Source organism: Oncorhynchus tshawytscha, linkage group LG24, assembly GCF_018296145.1.
Source record: "Oncorhynchus tshawytscha isolate Ot180627B linkage group LG24, Otsh_v2.0, whole genome shotgun sequence".
In the NCBI taxonomy this organism is placed as follows: Eukaryota; Metazoa; Chordata; class Actinopteri; order Salmoniformes; family Salmonidae; genus Oncorhynchus; species Oncorhynchus tshawytscha.
Window position 1 is genome coordinate 3484624 of NC_056452.1, and position 18085 is coordinate 3502708.

The window sequence follows — 18085 nt, forward strand, 5'->3', positions numbered from 1 at the left end:
CACCCTAGACCCACTCCAATTTGCTTACTGCCCTAATAGGTCCACAGATGATGCAATCTCAACCACACTGCCCTAACCCATCTGGACAAGAGGAATACCTATGTGAGAATGCTGTTCATCGACTACAGCTCAGCATTTAACACCATAGTACCCTCCAAACTCGTCATCAAGCTCGAGACCCTGGGTCTTGACCCCGCCCTGTGCAACTGGGTACTGGACTTCCTGAGTGGAGAGGGTAGTAAGTTTTAGTGGAGTGCAGAGAGTAGTAAGTTTTAAGTTCCTCGGCGTACACATCACAGACAAACTGAATTGGTCCACCCACACAGACAGCATCGTGAAGAAGGAGCAGCAGCGCCTCTTCAACCTCAGGAGGCTGAAGAAATTCGGCTTGTCACCAAAAGCACTCACAAACTTCTACAGATGCACAATCGAGAGCATCCAGTCGGGCTGTATCACCGCCTGGTACGGCAACTGCTCCGCCAGGCTCTCCAGAGGGTAGTGAGGTCTGCACAACGCATCACCGGGGGCAAACTACCTGCTCTCCAGGACACCTATACCACCCAATGTCACAGGAAGGCCATAAAGATCATCAAGGACAACAACCACCCGAGCCACTGCCTGTTCACCCCGCTATCATCCAGAAGGCGAGGTCAGTACAGGTGCATCAAAGCAGGGACCGAGAGACTGAAAAACAGCTTCTATCTCAAGGCCATCAGACTGTTAAACAGCCACCACTAACATTGAGTGGCTGCTGCCAACACACTGACTCAACTCCAGCCACTTTAATAATGGGAATTGATGGAAATTGATGTAAAATATATCACTAGCCACCTTAAACAATGCTACTTAAATAATGTTTACAAACATTATATTATCTCATATGTATATACTGTACTCTATATCATCTACTGCATCTTTATGTAATACATGTATCACTAGCCACTTTAAACTATGCCACTTTGTTTACATACCCTACATTACTACTCATCTCATATGTATATACTGTACTCGATACCATCTACTGCATCTTGCCTATGCCGTTCTGTACCATCACTCATTCATATCTTTATGTACATATTCTTTATCCCTTTACACTTGTGTGTGTATAAGGTAGTAGTTTTGGAATTGTTAGGTTAGATTACTCGTTGGTTATTACTGCATTGTCGGAACTAGAAGCACAAGCATTTCGCTACACTCGCATTAACATCTGCTAACCATGTGTATGTGACAAATACATTTGATTTGTAAAGGAAAGAATGAATGGGGCCATGTATCTTGAGATTTTGAGTGAAAACCTCCTTCCATCAGCAAGGGCATTGAAGATGAAACGTGGCTGGGTCTTTCAGCATGACAATGATCCCAAACACACCGCCCGGGCAACGAATTTCAAGGTCCTGGAGTGACCTAGCCAGTCTCCAGATCTCAACCCCATAGAAAATCTTTGGAGGGAGTTGAAAGTCCGTGTTGCCCAGCAACAGCCCAAAAACATCACTACTCTAGAGGAGATCTGCATGGAGGAATGGGCCAAAATACCAGCAACAGTGTGTGAAAACCTTGTGAAGACTTACAGAAAACGTTTGACCTCTGTCATTGCCAACAAAGGGTATATAATGAAGTATTGAGATAAACTTTTGTTATTGACCAAATACTTATTTTCCACCATAATTTGCAAATAAATTAATTAAAAATCCTACAATGTGATTTTCTGGATTTCTTTTCTCATTTTGTCTGTCATAGTTGAAGTGTACTTGCACAATTCGTGCCTGACTAAATACTTTTTTGCCCCACTGTATGTAAACTTCCGACTTCAACTGTACTCATTCCAGGGTTTTTCTTATCTTTACTATTTTCTACATTTGTAGTATAATAGTGAATACATCAACACTATGAATTAACACATGGAATCATGTAGTATTTAAATAAAGTGTTAAACATATCAAAGCAGCCACCCTTTGTGTTGATGACAGCTTTGCACACTCTTGGCATTCTCTCAACCAGCTTCATCTGGAATACTTTTCCAACAGTCTTGAAGGAGTTCCCAGATATGCTGTGCACTCGTTGGCTGTTTTTCCTTTACTCTGTGGTCCCAACTCATCCCAAACAATCTCAATTGGGTTGAGGTCGGGTGATTGTGGAGGCCAGGTCATCTGATACAGCTCTCCATCACTCTCCTTCTTGGTCAAATAGCCCTTAAACAGCCTTGTGGTGTCATTGTCCTGTTGAAAAACAAATGATAGTCCCTTGAAGCGCAAACCAGATGGCATGGCGTATTGCTGCAGAATGCTGTGGTAGACATGCTGGTTAAGTGTACCTTGAATTCTAAGTAAATCCCAGACAGAGTCACCAGCAAAATACCATCACACCACCACCATGTTTAACCATGGGAACCACACATGCGGAGATCATCCGTTCACCTACTCCGTCTCACAAAGACACAGCAGTTGGAACCAAATATCTCAAATCTGGACTCATCAGACCGAAGGACAGATTCCCACCGGTCTTTGTGCTCATGTTTCTTGGCCCAGGCAAGTCTCTTCTTCTTATTGGTGTCCTTTAGTAGTGGTGTCTCTGCAGCAATTCGACCATGAAGGTCTGATTCACGCAGTCTCCTCTGAACAGTTGATGTCTCTGTTTCTTGAACTCTGGGAAGCAATTATTTGGCAATTTATGTGGCTGGAAACTCTAATTAACTTATCCTCTGCAGCAGAGGTACTGTAACTCTGGGTCTTCCTTTCCTGTGGCGGTCCTCATGAGAGACAGTTTCATCATAGCGCTTGATGGTTTTTGCGACTGCACTTGAAGAAACTTTGAAAGTTCTTAACATTTTCCGTATTGATTGACCTTCATGTCTTAAAGTAATGATGGACTGTCGTTTCTCTTTGCTTGTTTGAGTTGTTCTTGTCGTAATATGGACTTGGTCTTTTATCAAATAAGGCTTCTGTATACCACCCCTACATTGTCACAACACAACTGATTGGCTCAAACAAATGAACTTTTAACAAGGCACACCTGTTAATTGAAATGCATTACTGGATGACTACCTCATGAAGCTGGTTGATAGAATGCCAAGAGTGTGCAAAGCTGTCAAGACAAAGGGTGGCTACTTTGAAAAATCTCAAATATAAAATACATTTTGATTTGTTTAACACTGTTTTGGTTACATGATTCCATGTGTGTTATTTCATAGTTTTGATGTCTTCACTATTATTCTACAATGTAGAAAATAGTAAATATAAAGAAAAACCCTCGAATGAGTAAGTGTGTCCAAACATATGTGGGAACTCCTTTAAGACTGTTGGAAAAGTTTCCAGGTGAAGCTGGTTGAGAGAATGCCAAGAGTGTGCAAAGTTGTCATTATGGCAAAGGGTGGCAACTTTGAAGAACATGATTCCATGTGTGTTATTTCTAAGTTTTGATGTCTTCATTATTATTATTTATGGTGTAGAAAATACTAAAAATAAAGATAAACCCTGGAATGAGTAGGTGTCCAAACTTTTGATTGGTGCTGTATATATATTTTGTGTGTAGTTGATTTAATTTAACACACAGGGTGTGTCTACATATGGAAAAATACACTTTTTAAAATGCAAACCAATCGATTTGTCGAAAGAACAGATGACCTTTGGTCGATTTAAGGTATTTTTTGTTTGGGTCAGCCCTACTTCCCTTTGACTTAAATGTTCTTCTGTCTGCAGTGTGAGCTGGCAGTGGACGCAGTCCACAAGCGAGGCGAAGACGAGAGGCCCGCCCTGCCCCGGAGGGAGGAGATCACCGACACCATGGTCTTCAGCTCTTACGATGTGGTCACCATGACCTGCCGAGACGTGGACCTAAACTACGCCACCAGAGGTACAGATGAGTGCTTTTTCTCAATTGTATAAAATCTGTCACCCCCTCACCTCTCTTTCATCTTCACTAATCTATAAGAACATAGGTGAAAAGCCAGGTGAAAGCCAACCTAATGATGATCTTCCATCATATTGTTTTCACTTTGCAAGTGCAGAGGAAGAAGGATGAACTTTGAAGCAATTGAGACAGCTAGGGAGAAGTGGGATCGGGAGGGAGGGAGGGATGTGTCACAGGTTCGTGTTTGATCAACGTGTAGATTGTCTGCATTGTCCGGTAAGGGACGAGTGGTTTAATGGATTTGTAGGTCATTGTTGATGGTTACATTAACCAGGTTTCCATCCAACTATTTCATATAAAAAGTCACGACAGGCCTGATGGAACAAGGACATTTGTCAGTAAAATGCCCTGATGTCGATGAAACAAAATACGCTCGACAAGATTGGATACTTTTTTGTCGGTGAAGTAGATTATGCGACGATTGCGGTGGACACGCTTTTATATGCAAATATTGATATAAAAACAATCATGTCGCACTAAACTTGGAGTCACACAATGATATGTTACGTTACACTACTTCTACCACCACCTCCACCATGATGTGGAACAGCATAGTTATGTAGAATAAGATAGGATGAACCTCATAACTTGTTTCATAACATCATCACAAAGGACGGTTAAGTGCACGGTGATGAGCGCCATGGAAATAAATATTGAGGGTCGGTTATTGTTTGAATGATGCTGGTGACATGATGATTGGTGCTTGGCTGCCAATTATCAACTAAAAATTATCTTGCGTTTATCCATATCATCATCATAAACTTGCCCCTCCACTTTATCAGCAGAGCATGCGCCAAAACCAAATTGGGCAAGTATGCTATTTATCGCAACAGTTTGTGACCAAACCATCAGTAGAAAATGCAGTGGAATCACATTGAACTTCTGTTTCTTATTCAGATTTTAGAATATTCACATAAACCTGTCACCAATTGGATGGAAAATGTTTTACATGTCAGCAATCAAGATTCCATCCAATTGGTGACAGGTTTATGTGAATATTCTAAAATCTGAATATTCTAAAATCTAAAATATATAGGACTTTCAGAAAGCTAATTGTAATTTGTCACATCATGATGATGCAAAACGCATCATCATCATCATGATGCGGCAAGTTGCAATTTGCTTTTTGAATGTCCTATATCTTGAAAACATGATTGCTGTAATGCAAAACCTTTTGGGACTGTATCAACAATGGACTAATAAAACAAATAAAGGGGATTTTGAGTGAATTATTCCTTTAAGGCAAAATTCCAAGTTGACATCTGAGTGCTAAACTAATAAGAAGTTAGGGTAATTTGCATGGGGTCATAGTTACATTGTGTAAGAATGTAATGTGTTGTCTGCTTACGATAAACACACGTTGTGGGGACAGTTCATGGGTCCGATTAAGAGATTATACCTCTTCTCTGTCTCACACATGACTTTTTGGATAATGGTTGTTTCTCTACCCTGTATGTGCAGACACGTTCATAGACACGTCCATCAGCTCGACCCGTGTCAACGGGGAAGACAAAGAGAAGGTGCTGCAGAGGTGGGAGGGAGGAGATGGCAACGGAGAGGCCTTCGATTTGGAGAACGATGCTGTGAGTCGAACACGCTTATATGTATGCACACATACAACCGCTTATACTCGCTCACTCACTCTGACAATCACACACACCATCACTCTTTTTGACACACAAACACCAGTGGCGGTCTGTGCCTTTTTAAGATGAGGGAGGTTGATTACATTTTATTATGGGCCTTATTTCTATTTCAGCATATTGGATGACTAGCATTCATATTCCATTCACCCAGCTCAATGTAACATTGATAGGTTTAGGCTACTATATGATACTCAAATTTTCCCGATACCCATCATGAGGTTGCTTCAACCTAGCCTTTCTCTCTCTCTCTCTCTCTCTCTCTCTCTCTCTCGCTCTCTCTCGAGTAAGCAAGGTGACAGTGACACATTCAATACTGCCTTGTAGAGGTCTGCATGGGAGTGTTATCTTCATCCCGCTCCCGCCAACACCCGCAGCTTTTCATACCACACCCCACCCGCACCTGCTGCCTTTCAGTCCGACTTCCACCCGCTATCACAAGAACTGGTCCCAAACAGCGATATTATATTAGGCCTATGTGACGCAGCTCACTTGCCCGCCATGGTCCCAGCAATTTTGCGCCCCATAGGCAATATCAAATGCACAAAAATAACTTAAGAAATAGGTTAACTTACTAGAGATTTTCACGTGGCCCATTTATATTAGGCTATCTGTATTACTGGACTATATCAGCCAATACGCTAAATGTAGTTTAAGAGAGCATAGTTGGAGAGATTTGACCTTTCTCTTGAGCTTTTTCTATAGCCTACCTTTTTGTAGTGGGAAGATTTTTAGACAGAGAAATATGGGTGATTAATATTTATTTCTAGGCAATGTAGTAAACTATAGCCTAATCATATCATATGTAGGAAGTACAGTTGAAGTCAGAAGTTTACATACACCTTAGCCAAATTCATTTAAACTCAGTTTTTCACAATTCCAGACATTTAATCCTAGTACAAATTACCGGTCTTATTTTTTTATTAAATGTTTTATTTCACCTTTATTTAACCAGGTAGGCTAGTTGAGAACAAGTTCTCATTTACAGCTGCGGCCTGGCCAAGATAAAGCAAAGCAGTGCGACACAAACAACACAGAGTTACACATGGAATAAACAAAACATACAGTCAATAACATAATAGAAAAAAAGTCTATATACAGTGTGTGCAAATGAGGTAAGATTAGGGAGGTAAGCAATAAATAGGCCATAGTGGCAAAGTAATTACAATTTAGCAATTAAACACTTGAGTGATAGAGACTGGGGTGATAGATGTGTAGAAGATGAATGTGCAAGTAGAGATATTGGGGTGCAAAGGAGCAAAAATAAATAAATTACAGTATGGGGATGAGGTAGTTGGATGGGCTATTTACTGATGGGCTATGTACAGGTGCAGTGATCTGTGAGCTGCTCTGACAGCTGGTGCTTCAGGTTAGTGAGGGAGATATGAGTCTCCAGCTTCAGGGATGTTTGCAATTCGTTCCAGTCATTGGCAGCAGAGAACTGGGAGGAAAGGCGGCCAAAGGAGGAATTGTCTATGGGTGGGTGCTGCTATGGTGACCAGTGAGCTGAAGTCAGTTAGGATCACCACTTTATTTTAAGAATGTGAAATGTCAGAATAATAGTAGAGAGAATGATTTATTTCAGCTTTCATTTCTTTCATCACATTCCCAGTGGGTCAGAAGTTTACAAACACTCAATTAATATTTGGTAGCATTGCCTTAAACAATTTAAACTTGGGTCAAACGTTTCGGGTAGCCTTCAAGCTTCCCACAATAAATTGGGTGAATTCTGGCCCATTCCTCCTGACAGAGCTGATGTCAGGTTCGTAGGCCTTCTTGCTTGTACATTCTGTTTCAGTTCTGCCCACAAAGTTTTTATAGGGTTGAGGTCAGGGCTTTGTGATGGCCACTCCAATACCTTGATTTTGTTGTCCTTGAGCCATTTTGCCACAACTTTGGAAGTATGCCTGGGGTCATTGTCCATTTGGAAGACCCATTTGTGACCAAGCTTTAACTTCCTGACTGATGTCTTGAGATGTTGCTTCAATATATCCACATAATTTTCCATCCTCATGATGCCATCTATTTTGTGAAGTGCACCAGTCCCTCCTGCAGCAAAGCACCCCCACAACATGATGCTGCCACCACCGTGCTTCACGGTTGGGATGGTGTTCTTCGGCTTGCAAGCCTCCCCCTTTTTCCTCCGAACATAACTGTGGTTATTATGGCCAAACAGTTCTATTTTTGTTTTGTCAGACCAGAGGACATTTCTCCAAAAAGTAGAATATTTGTCCCCATGTACAGTAGCAAACCTTAGTCTGGCTTTTTTATGGCGGGTTTTGGAGCAGTGGCTTCTTCCTTGCTGAGCGGCCTTTCAGGTTATGTCGATATAGGACTCGTTTTACTGTGGATATAGATACTTTTGTACCTGTTTCCTCCAGAATCTTCACAAGGTCCTTTGCTGTTGTTCCGAGTTTGATTTGCACTTTTCGCACCAAAGTATGTTCATCTTTAGGAGACAGAACGCGTCTCCTTCCTGAGCGCTATTTAATTTTTTTAAAAATTTATTTCACCTTTATTTAACCAGGTAGGCTAGTTGAGAACAAGTTCTCATTTGCAACTGCGACCTGGCCAAGATAAAGCATAGCAGTGTGAACAGACAACACAGAGTTACACATGGAGTAAACAATTAACAAGTCAATAACACAGTAGAAAAGAAAATTGAGTCTATATACATTGTGTGTAAAAGGCATGATGATGTAGGCGAATAATTACAATTTTGCAGATTAACACTGGAGTGATAAATGAAGTTGGTGAGAGAGATAAAAGTTTCCAACTTCAGCGATTTTTGCAATTCGTTCCAGTCACAGGCAGCAGAGAACTGGAACGAAAGGCGGCCAAATGAGGTGTTGGCTTTAGGGATGATCAGTGAGATACACCTGCTGGAGCGCGTGCTACGGGTGGGTGTTGCCATCGTGACCAGTGAACTGAGATAAGGCGGAGCTTTACCTAGCATGGACTTGTAGATGACCTGGAGCCAGTGGGTCTGGCGACGAATATGTAGCGAGGGCCAGCCGACTAGAGCATACAGGTCGCAGTGGTGGGTGGTATAAGGTGCTTTAGTGACAAAACGGATGGCACTGTGATAAACTGCATCCAGTTTGCTGAGTAGAGTGTTGGAAGCAATTTTGTAGATGACATCGCCGAAGTCGAGGATCGGTATGATAGTCAGTTTTACTAGGGTAAGTTTGGCGGCGTGAGTGAAGGAGGCTTTGTTGCGGAATAGAAAGCCGACTCTAGATTTGATTTTCGATTGGAGATGTTTGATATGAGTCTGGAAGGAGAGTTTGCAGTCTAGCCAGACACCTAGGTACTTATAGATGTCCACATATTCAAGGTCGGAGCCATCCAGGGTGGTGATGCTAGTCAGGCGTGCGGGTGCAGGCAGCGAACGGTTGAAAAGCATGCATTTGGTTTTACTAGCGTTTAAGAGCAGTTGGAGGCCACAGAAGGAGTGTTGTATGGCATTGAAGCTCGTTTGGAGGTTAGATAGCACAGTGTCCAAGGACGGGCCGGAAGTATATAGAATGTTGTCATCTGCGTAGAGGTGGATCAGGGAATCGCCCGCAGCAAGAGCAACAACATTGATATATACAGAGAAAAGAGTCGGCCCGAGAATTGAACCCTGTGGCACCCCCATAGAGACTGCCAGAGGACCGGACAGCATGCCCTCCGATTTGACACACTGAACTCTGTCTGCAAAGTAGTTGGTGAACCAGGCAAGGCAGTCATCAGAAAAACCGAGGCTACTGAGTCTGCCGATAAGAATATGGTGATTGACAGAGTCGAAAGCCTTGGCAAGGTCGATGAAGACGGCTGCACAGTACTGTCTTTTATCGATGGCAGTTATGATATCGTTTAGTACCTTGAGCGTGGCTGAGGTGCACCCGTGACCGGCTCGGAAACCAGATTGCACAGCGGCGAAGGTACGGTGGGATTCGAGATGGTCAGTGACCTGTTTGTTGACTTGGCTTTCGAAGACCTTAGATAGGCAGGGCAGGATGGATATAGGTCTGTAACAGTTTGGGTCCAGGGTGTCTCCCCCTTTGAAGAGGGGGATGACTGCGGCAGCTTTCCAATCCTTGGGGATCTCAGACGATATGAAAGAGAGGTTGAACAGGCTGGTAATAGGGGTTGCGACAATGACGGCGGATAGTTTCAGAAATAGAGGGTCCAGATTGTCAAGCCCAGCTGATTTGTACGGGTCCAGGTTTTGCAGCTCTTTCAGAACATCTGCTATCTGGATTTGGGTAAAGGAGAACCTGGAGAGGCTTGGGCGAGTAGCTGCAGGGGGGGGGGGCGGATCTGTTGGCCGAGGTTGGAGTAGCCAGGCGGAAGGCATGGCCAGCCGTTGAGAAATGCTTGTTGAAGTTTTCGATAATCATGGATTTATCGGTGGTGACGGTGTTACCTAGCCTCAGTGCAGTGGGCAGCTGGGAGGAGGTGCTCTTGTTCTCCATGGACTTCACAGTGTCCCAGAACTTTTTGGAGTTGGAGCTACAGGATGCAAATTTCTGCCTGAAGAAGCTGGCCTTAGCTTTCCTGACTGACTGCGTGTATTGGTTCCTGACTTCCCTGAACAGTTGCATATCGCGGGGACTATTCGATGCTATGACGGCTGTGTGGTCCCATGGTGTTTATACTTATATACTATTCTTTGTACAGATGAACGTGGTACCTAAAGGCGTTTGGAAATTGTTCCCAAGGATGAACCAGACTTTTGGAGGTCTTGGCTGATTTCTTTTGATTTTCCCATAATGTCAAGCAAAGAGGCACTGACTTTGAAGGTAGGCCTTGAAATACATCCACAGGTACACCTCCAATTGACTCAAATGATGTCAATTAGCCTTTCAGAAGCTTCTAAAGCCATGACATTTTCTGGAATGTTCCCGAGCTGTTTAAAGGCACAGTCATCTTAGTGTATGTGAACCTCTGACCCACTGGACTTGTGATACAGTGAATTATAAGTGAAATAATCTGTCTGTAAACAAGTGTTGGAAAGATTACTTGTGTCACGCACAAAGTAGATGTACAAACCGACTTGCCAAAACTATAGTTGTTAATTAACAAGAAATGTGTGGAGTGGTTCAAAAACAAGTTTTAATGACTCCAACCTAAGTGTATGTAAACTTCAGACTTCAACTGTAGATTTTGTTGTAAAGCTATAGTGCTTCTACATCCACACATAGGCTAAAGCCTACTCTATTTAATGAAAACCACGCGCGCATCTTGGCTACTGAACTTGAAGTAGCAAGAATGATGACCGCAACACTTGCTACATTTTGCATATAGAATATAGGCTACGTTTTAGGAGGCCGATTTGCAGGCAGAGACAAATGGGTAATCAATACTTATTGAAAATGATCAAGTTGCAGTGCTCGCTCGCCACTATAGCCTGACCTATAGGCACGTTGAGCCTTTTCATTTTCAATTATTACATTTTCTGATTACACCTCGAACTCACGTTGGCCGAGTGCCATTTCTTTCCATTATCAGTATTTATTTACAGACACCGTAGTAAACCACAGTCTAATCATATTTAAGTTGACTTGATATGAAATGAACTGCCACGTGATTCTCCACCCATGAACTCGCGCGCCCAACTAGGAGAGAAGAGGTTTGGCTACTGAAGTTGAAGCAGTGAATTCTGAGTGTGTGAATAATGCAAAAAAATACATGTGCTTTTAATACAATAGGTAGGCTAAAAGGCTCTGCATGGTCATCCAACATCTGAAGTGGCCGTACAGCATTTACTGAGGTGCAGCCTCCAGACTTCAGGGCGTTCATATGTTGGGGTTTGGTTTCCTTGTTCCTTGTCAATCATTGGTTCATTGGTGAAATTAGCATTATGACAATATCTTTAATTAAATCATTCAAAACCTTCATTAATGCAATTGCAGACAGACGTTGACAATCAGGAACATAGTACGTGTGTTTTCCGAGTAAGTTCTGCATCAAAGAAAAGGTCCCATGTTATTTTTTTTTTCAACCCGAAGTCCAGCCCTAGTGATGTCACTGCCTACGTCATTATCTTTTAGTCGTGACCAAAACCATGTCTACACAGCTATATAAACAAGGCTTTTAGTGTTTATCTAAAAACTTACCAGTAAATGTCTAAGTTGATTTATAGTGGAATGTCTGACTAGTCTTATCTCCTACACTCCCCTGCAGAGTTCTGTCTCAGTCACACATTTCTCAGAGGGGTCTCTTTATAAGAGGCAGAAAGAGAACTAGAAAACAACTGTGGAACAATATTAAAACCTCATTGTATATACAGTGTGGAGAGCAAGTATTTGATACACTGCCGATTTTGCAGGTTTTCCTACTTACAAAGCATGTAGAGGTGTGTTATTTTTTAAATCATAGGTACACTTCAACTGTGAGAGACAGAATCTAAAACAAAAATCCAGAAAATCACATTATGATTTTTAAGTAATTAATTTGCATTTTATTGCATGACATAAGTATTTGATACATCAGAAAAGCAGAACTTAATATTTGGTACAGAAACCTTAGTTTGCAATTACAGAGATCATACGTTTCCTGTAGTTCTTGACCAGGTTTGCACACACTGCAGCAGGGATTTTGGCCCACTCCTCCATACAGACCTTCTCCAGATCCTTCAGGTTTCGGGGCAATACAGACTTTCAGCTCCCTCCAAAGATTTTCTATTGGGTTCAGGTCTGGAGACTGGCTAGGCTACTCCAGGACCTTGAGATGCTTCTTACTCCTTAGTTGCCTTGGCTGTGTGTTTCGGGTCGTTGTCATGCTGGAAGACCCAGCCACGACCCATCTTCAATGCTCTTACTGAGGGAAGGAGGTTGTTGGCCAAGATCTCGCGATACATGGCCCAATCCATCCTCCCCTCAATACGGTGCAGTCGTCCTGTCCCCTTTGCAAAAAAGCATCCCCAAAGAATGATGTTTCCACCTCCATGCTTCACGGTTGGGATGGTGTTCTTGGGGTTGTACTCATCCTTCTTCTTCCTCCAAACACAGCGAGTGGAGTTTGACCAAAAAGCTCTATTTTTGTCTCATCAAACCACATGACCTTCTCCCATTCCTCCTCTGGATCATCCAGATGGTCATTGGCAAGCTTCAGACGGGCCTGGACATGCGCTGGCTTGAGCAGGGGGACTTTGCGTGCGCTGCAAGATTTTTATCCATGACGGCGTAGTGTGTTACAAATGGTTTTCTTTGAGACTGTGGTCCCAGCTCTCTTCAGGTCATTGACCAGGTTCTGCCGTGTAGTTCTGGGCTGATCCCTCACCTTCCTCATAATCATTGATGCCCCACGAGATTAAATCTTGCATGGAGCCCCAGACCGAGTGTGATTGACCGTCATCTTGAACTTCTTCCATTTTCTAATAATTGCGCCAACAGTTGTTGCCTTCTCACCAAGCTGCTTGCCTATTGTCCTGTAGCCCATCCCAGCCTTGTGCAGGTCTACAATTTTATCCCTGATGTCCTTACACAGCTCTCTGGTCTTGGCCATTGTGGAGAGGTTGGAGTCTGTTTGATTGAGTGTGTGGCAGGTGTCTTTTATACAGGTAACGAGTTCAAACAGGTGTAGTTAATACAGGTAATGAGTGGAGAACAGGAGGGCTTCTTAAAGAAAAACTAACAGGTCTGTGAGAGCTGGAATTCTTTCTGGTTGGTAGGTGATCAAATACTTATGTCATGCAATAAAATGCAAATTAATTACTTAAAAATCATACAATGTGATTTTCTGGATTTTTGTTTTAGATTCCGTCTCTCACAGTTGAGGTGTACCTATGATAAATATTACAGACCTCTACATGCTTTTTAAGTAGAAAAACCTGCAAAATCGGCAGTGTATCAAATACTTGTTCTCCCCACTTATATTGTTGATCTGTAATCTAGGACCCTATAAATGTAAGGAGGGAGAGAGGTCTTATAACCCCTCCCCTTCTTTTAATAGAACATAAGCATAATCAATTATTCTAATACATCAATCATTTGGTACAGCCCCAATCATGAGCCCTAGGTGAACTCCTGACACATACTTCTTGCGCTTAGCGGAGCAGAGCTATTGTGTAGGAAGTTGTCAAGGAAGTGAGTTTGTGTTTATACAGGACGTACCTCCTCCACCTACCGTCAACCAATCATGTCAATGCGGAGCTATACGGAGCCCTCTGCGTTGTTTCACAATTTGAGAGGCGCACGGTGATGCGGTATGGAGCTTGATTTGGCCTCTGCCTTCCCCCGGAGGCTCCGAAAATTGCGACCACATTTACAGATCAAGCATAAATTTGCTTTAACGCATACAAAGCAGAAAGATGACAGTTTCCACGTAATCTGAGGGACAACAAAAATATTTTTTGCCCAGAGTCATCTGTCTGCCCGCACCAGCCCGCCGAATGAAAAATGCAGACAGCGCCGCAATGATCTCTGTTGGGACCCGCCCTCTACCGCCTTGCACACTCTTGCCTGCATCCAGCTGATCTAGGGTGTAATTATTAGTCCAACAGTTGAAAATGAAAGTTTCTATTGGATAAATTCAGTTATGTTTATCCCCGTTCAGTTTAAGAAACATTTTTCAACACAATCAGCGACATGAATACACCCCTGACCACCCACAAACACAGTTCACTTTCATAGCTGCCATGTACAAACTGCATGATCACTTTACTCGTTCTATAATTCCTTCTCGCATCTTTGCGGTCTCCTCCTCTCACCTTTTCCCTTCGCTTGTGAATTTCATTGCACAACAGCTATCTGTGACCAGGTGAGAGAACATTCCCAAGCCAAACCTTCATACCATAAACGCTACACACTGTCTACATCGTTGTTAACATAGTTACTATAACCCGCTGCAATCATGCAGTACAGCAAGCAGTTTAGCAGTTACACCGGCAGGCCACGGTGGCAATACATTTATAAAACCAAAAGCTTACCTTGATTTGGAAGCGTTCCAGTGTTGGATAGCCAGCGAGCTTTCATAGTATCACTCTCTGTTTGAGCTAGGTGTTTGAGTAGACTAGCTAGCTGCCTTCGCTAGCTAAACAAGTGAACGTAATTATTTTTTTTTTAATACAATGAAATATTGCTAGCTCTCTCTCTCCATTTTTGAAGAAATTAATTTGTTCAAAACTTTTCAACTATTGTCTTTCTCTTTTAGTCAACTACCCACCACATTTTATGCTCTGCAGTTCTAGCTACCTGTAGCTAATTATTTCAGTACTAGATTAATTCTCGATTACTTTGGTTGGGTAGACAATATGTCAGTTCATGCTGCAAGAGCTCTGATAGGTTGGAGGTTGGATCCTCTGGAACGTGTCATAATTATTGTGTACGTTTATGGAAGGGAGTGAGAACCATGAGCCTCCTAGATTTTGTATTGAAGTCAGTTTACCCAGAGGAGGACGGAAACTAGTTGTCCTCCAGCTACACCATGGTGCTACCCCAGAGAGTTCTGTTGAGGCTACTGTAGACCTTCATTGCAAAACAGTGTGTTAAAATTAATTATTTGGTGTTGTGAATATATTTAGTATAGTTTCACAATTTACATTTTTATGAAGTTCACTGAGAAGGATGGTCCGCCCTTTCCTCCTCTGAGAAGCCTCCATTGACACGCAACCTGGAGCTTACCGCCACAGGCTCTAGCAACTTACACAACGTTTTCTCACCCTCTCTCAGGCCAACGGTTGGGATGCCAACGAAATGTTTCGTTACAACAAGGTGAACTTCGGCGTCGAGTCTACCTACGACTCCAGCCTCTCAATGTACACGTAAGTCCACCTCCATGTCAAGACAAAAAAAAAAAAGTCTTCAAGGCCTAAACAGTCTAAGCAAAAGGACAACCTTTTGAAAGAATATTCCCCTGAATCTCCATCAGAGCTGGGTTTGAAATACTTTAAAGATAATTTCAAATACTTAATCTGTTCCTGTTTGAGCATGTCTGACTTAATAATCCAATAGAGGAGTCCCAAAACTGCAATTCTCGCCCATCTGGCACTCCAGGCAGACTCGAGCAAACACAAAAGTATTTGAACCCAGATCTGATCTTCATACATGATTGTTTGTATGTATGTATCTATGCATAGTGTTGATCTTCATCATCTCTCTATCCTTTTCTCTCTCCATCTCCCTCCCTGTCCCTCAGGGTCCATCTGGAGAGGGGCAGCACAGAGGGCTTCCAGCAGCGGGAGGCACGTGCCGCCCTCATGGCTAGTGAGATCGAGTCCAGCCCCCAGTACCGCCAACGCGTCTCGTTGGAGAACGAGGAGGGCAAGAGCGAGGAGGACAAGTGCAGCGCAGTGGTGCGCGGTGGCGAGCGGGGGGGGGGGAGCCCCAGGGAGAGGGAGAAAGGCTGCGACAGCCCCAGCATAGTCAGCAGGTGAGTGCTCCGGTCAGGCTGTATTCTTTGGCTATGTCACAATTCTCCACCCTTTCCCAGAAGTGTGCACTTCATGGATTCAACAATGGTGGAAATGAACTCTTTCTAGCCATTGATTTCATGTTTTTAAATACATGATGGTGAGTAAAAAAGTCCACACTTGGGGAGAAGGGTGGAAAATTGGGATGTGTCAATTGGCTAGTGTGTGGGGGGGTGTCACTATTGGCTACTGCTAAGTGGTTTGTGTATTTGAGATTGACCCCATTTCATTCGGACTGAGTAGAATGGCTGATCTACAAATCAACTGGCATCCCAATTAAATACTCATTATGTGATCAAGATTAGTGATTCTGCCCCTCACCTTGCTCAAACTCATCCCCTCATCATGCTGAAAGTCTTTGGCAGCAGTGGATGGATTGGGGAAAGCATGATCTACAGTACCCCCCCCATTCTTTCTTTGTTTATCTCTCTTTCAGGGAAGGCAAATACATTCCGTTACCCCAGCGAGCTAGGGAGATTGGCGCGTCGGGGGGCAGCATGCAAGGAGAACGCGAGCGGGCGGAGCGAGGCCCTGGAGGAGGAAGCGGCGGACCCCAAGGTCACAACCGCATGAGCGCCGGCTACCGCTCAGCCCCTCCCTCCTCTTCCTCCCCCAAACCTCACCTGCCCTTGGCCACTGGTGGACCCCAGCCTCCTCCCCCGTCTTCGGAGTGCAGCAGCCCCCTCTCTGGCCGAGGTTACTCCCCCCCCCTCCCAGGGCAGCCCTGGCACTGCCAGCCCCTACGCCCCTACCTCCCCTGGGGTCCGGCCTCGGCCAACGCCGCCCCCTCTTCAGCTAGTCCCCCACCCCCATTCCAACTCGCTGTCTCCGTCGGACACTGGTAGGCCCGTCAACGGAGGTGAGTGAAGTTATTAGTGTGTGTGTTTGTGTGTGTTCAGGGAGTTATCTGTGTTGTAATGGGATATCTGTGTGTCTACGTGGATGTGTTACTCCAGAAAGTGTACATGGCAGTCATGAATTATTGGTTTTTATAGACTGGGTGGTTCGAGCCCCGAATGCTGATTGGCTGACAACTGTGGTATATTAGACCCTATACCACGGGTATGACAAAACATTTATTTTTACTGCTCTAATTGCGTTGGTAACCAGTTTATAATAGCAATAAGGCACCTCGGGGGTTTGTGATATATGGCCAATATACCACGGCTAAGGGCTGTGTCCTCATCGGGCCTTGTTTCTTAAGTTTGCACTGTGTGCAGTCTTGAAAAGTAATAGGTGAGGCTTAATAATGGGAATTGATGTAAAATATATCACTAGCCACTTTAAACAATGCTACTTTATATAATGTTTACATACCCTACATTATTCATCTCATATGTATACGTATATACTGTACTCTATATCATCTACTGCATCTTTATGTAATACATGTATCACTAGCCACTTTAAACTATGCCACTTTGTTTACATACCCTACATTACTCATCTCATATGTATATACTGTACTCGATACCATCTACTGCATCTTGCCTATGCCGCTCTGTACCATCACTCATTCATATATCTTTATGTAAATATTCTTTATCCCTTTACACTTGTGTGTATAAGGTAGTAGGTTGGAATTGTTAGTTAGATTACTCGTTGGTTATTACTGCATTGTCGGAACTAGAAGCACAAGCATTTCACTACACTCGCATTAACATCTGCTAACCATGTGTATGTGACAAATAAATTTGATTTGATTTTGATTTACAATAATATATTGCCAGTTGATTGTCGGGAAATTTAACCTCCTCTCTCCTTTCTCCCTGCCGCAGTGTCTTCTAGGATGTCTCCCAAATTACAGAGACCCGCCCAGTCAAACCGACCGGTCCGGACACCTAACTCACACACCCAGTCCACAGGTTAACATACTATGCCTTTCATCTCACACTTTGTCTACACACTTGTTCAAGACGCACTCAAGACACAGACATTCTGCCTCATCATAGACTTAAGTCCAATGAATCCATTGAGAATTGCTACTAATGGTAGATGTTGGTTAGTAAACTAACTACTAACTCACATTTCATATGCATCTGATATGGCACACTATTCCTTATATATAGTTGAAGTTTACATACACTTAGGTTGGAATCATTAACTTGTTTTTCAACCACTCCACAAAGTGGAGAAA

General features: G+C 43.2%; 1 protein-coding gene across 1 annotated transcript in view; it reads left to right on the forward strand.

Moving 5' to 3' along the window:
• Positions 1–18085, forward strand: part of LOC112223852 (ataxin-2-like protein) — a 55603-nt gene that overhangs the window by 21566 nt on the left and 15952 nt on the right. The window contains 7 exon segments of the mRNA XM_024387131.2: positions 3696–3849; positions 5368–5489; positions 15209–15300; positions 15675–15908; positions 16385–16753; positions 16755–16807; positions 17727–17813. Coding sequence (XP_024242899.2) covers positions 3696–3849; positions 5368–5489; positions 15209–15300; positions 15675–15908; positions 16385–16753; positions 16755–16807; positions 17727–17813 — 1111 coding nt within the window.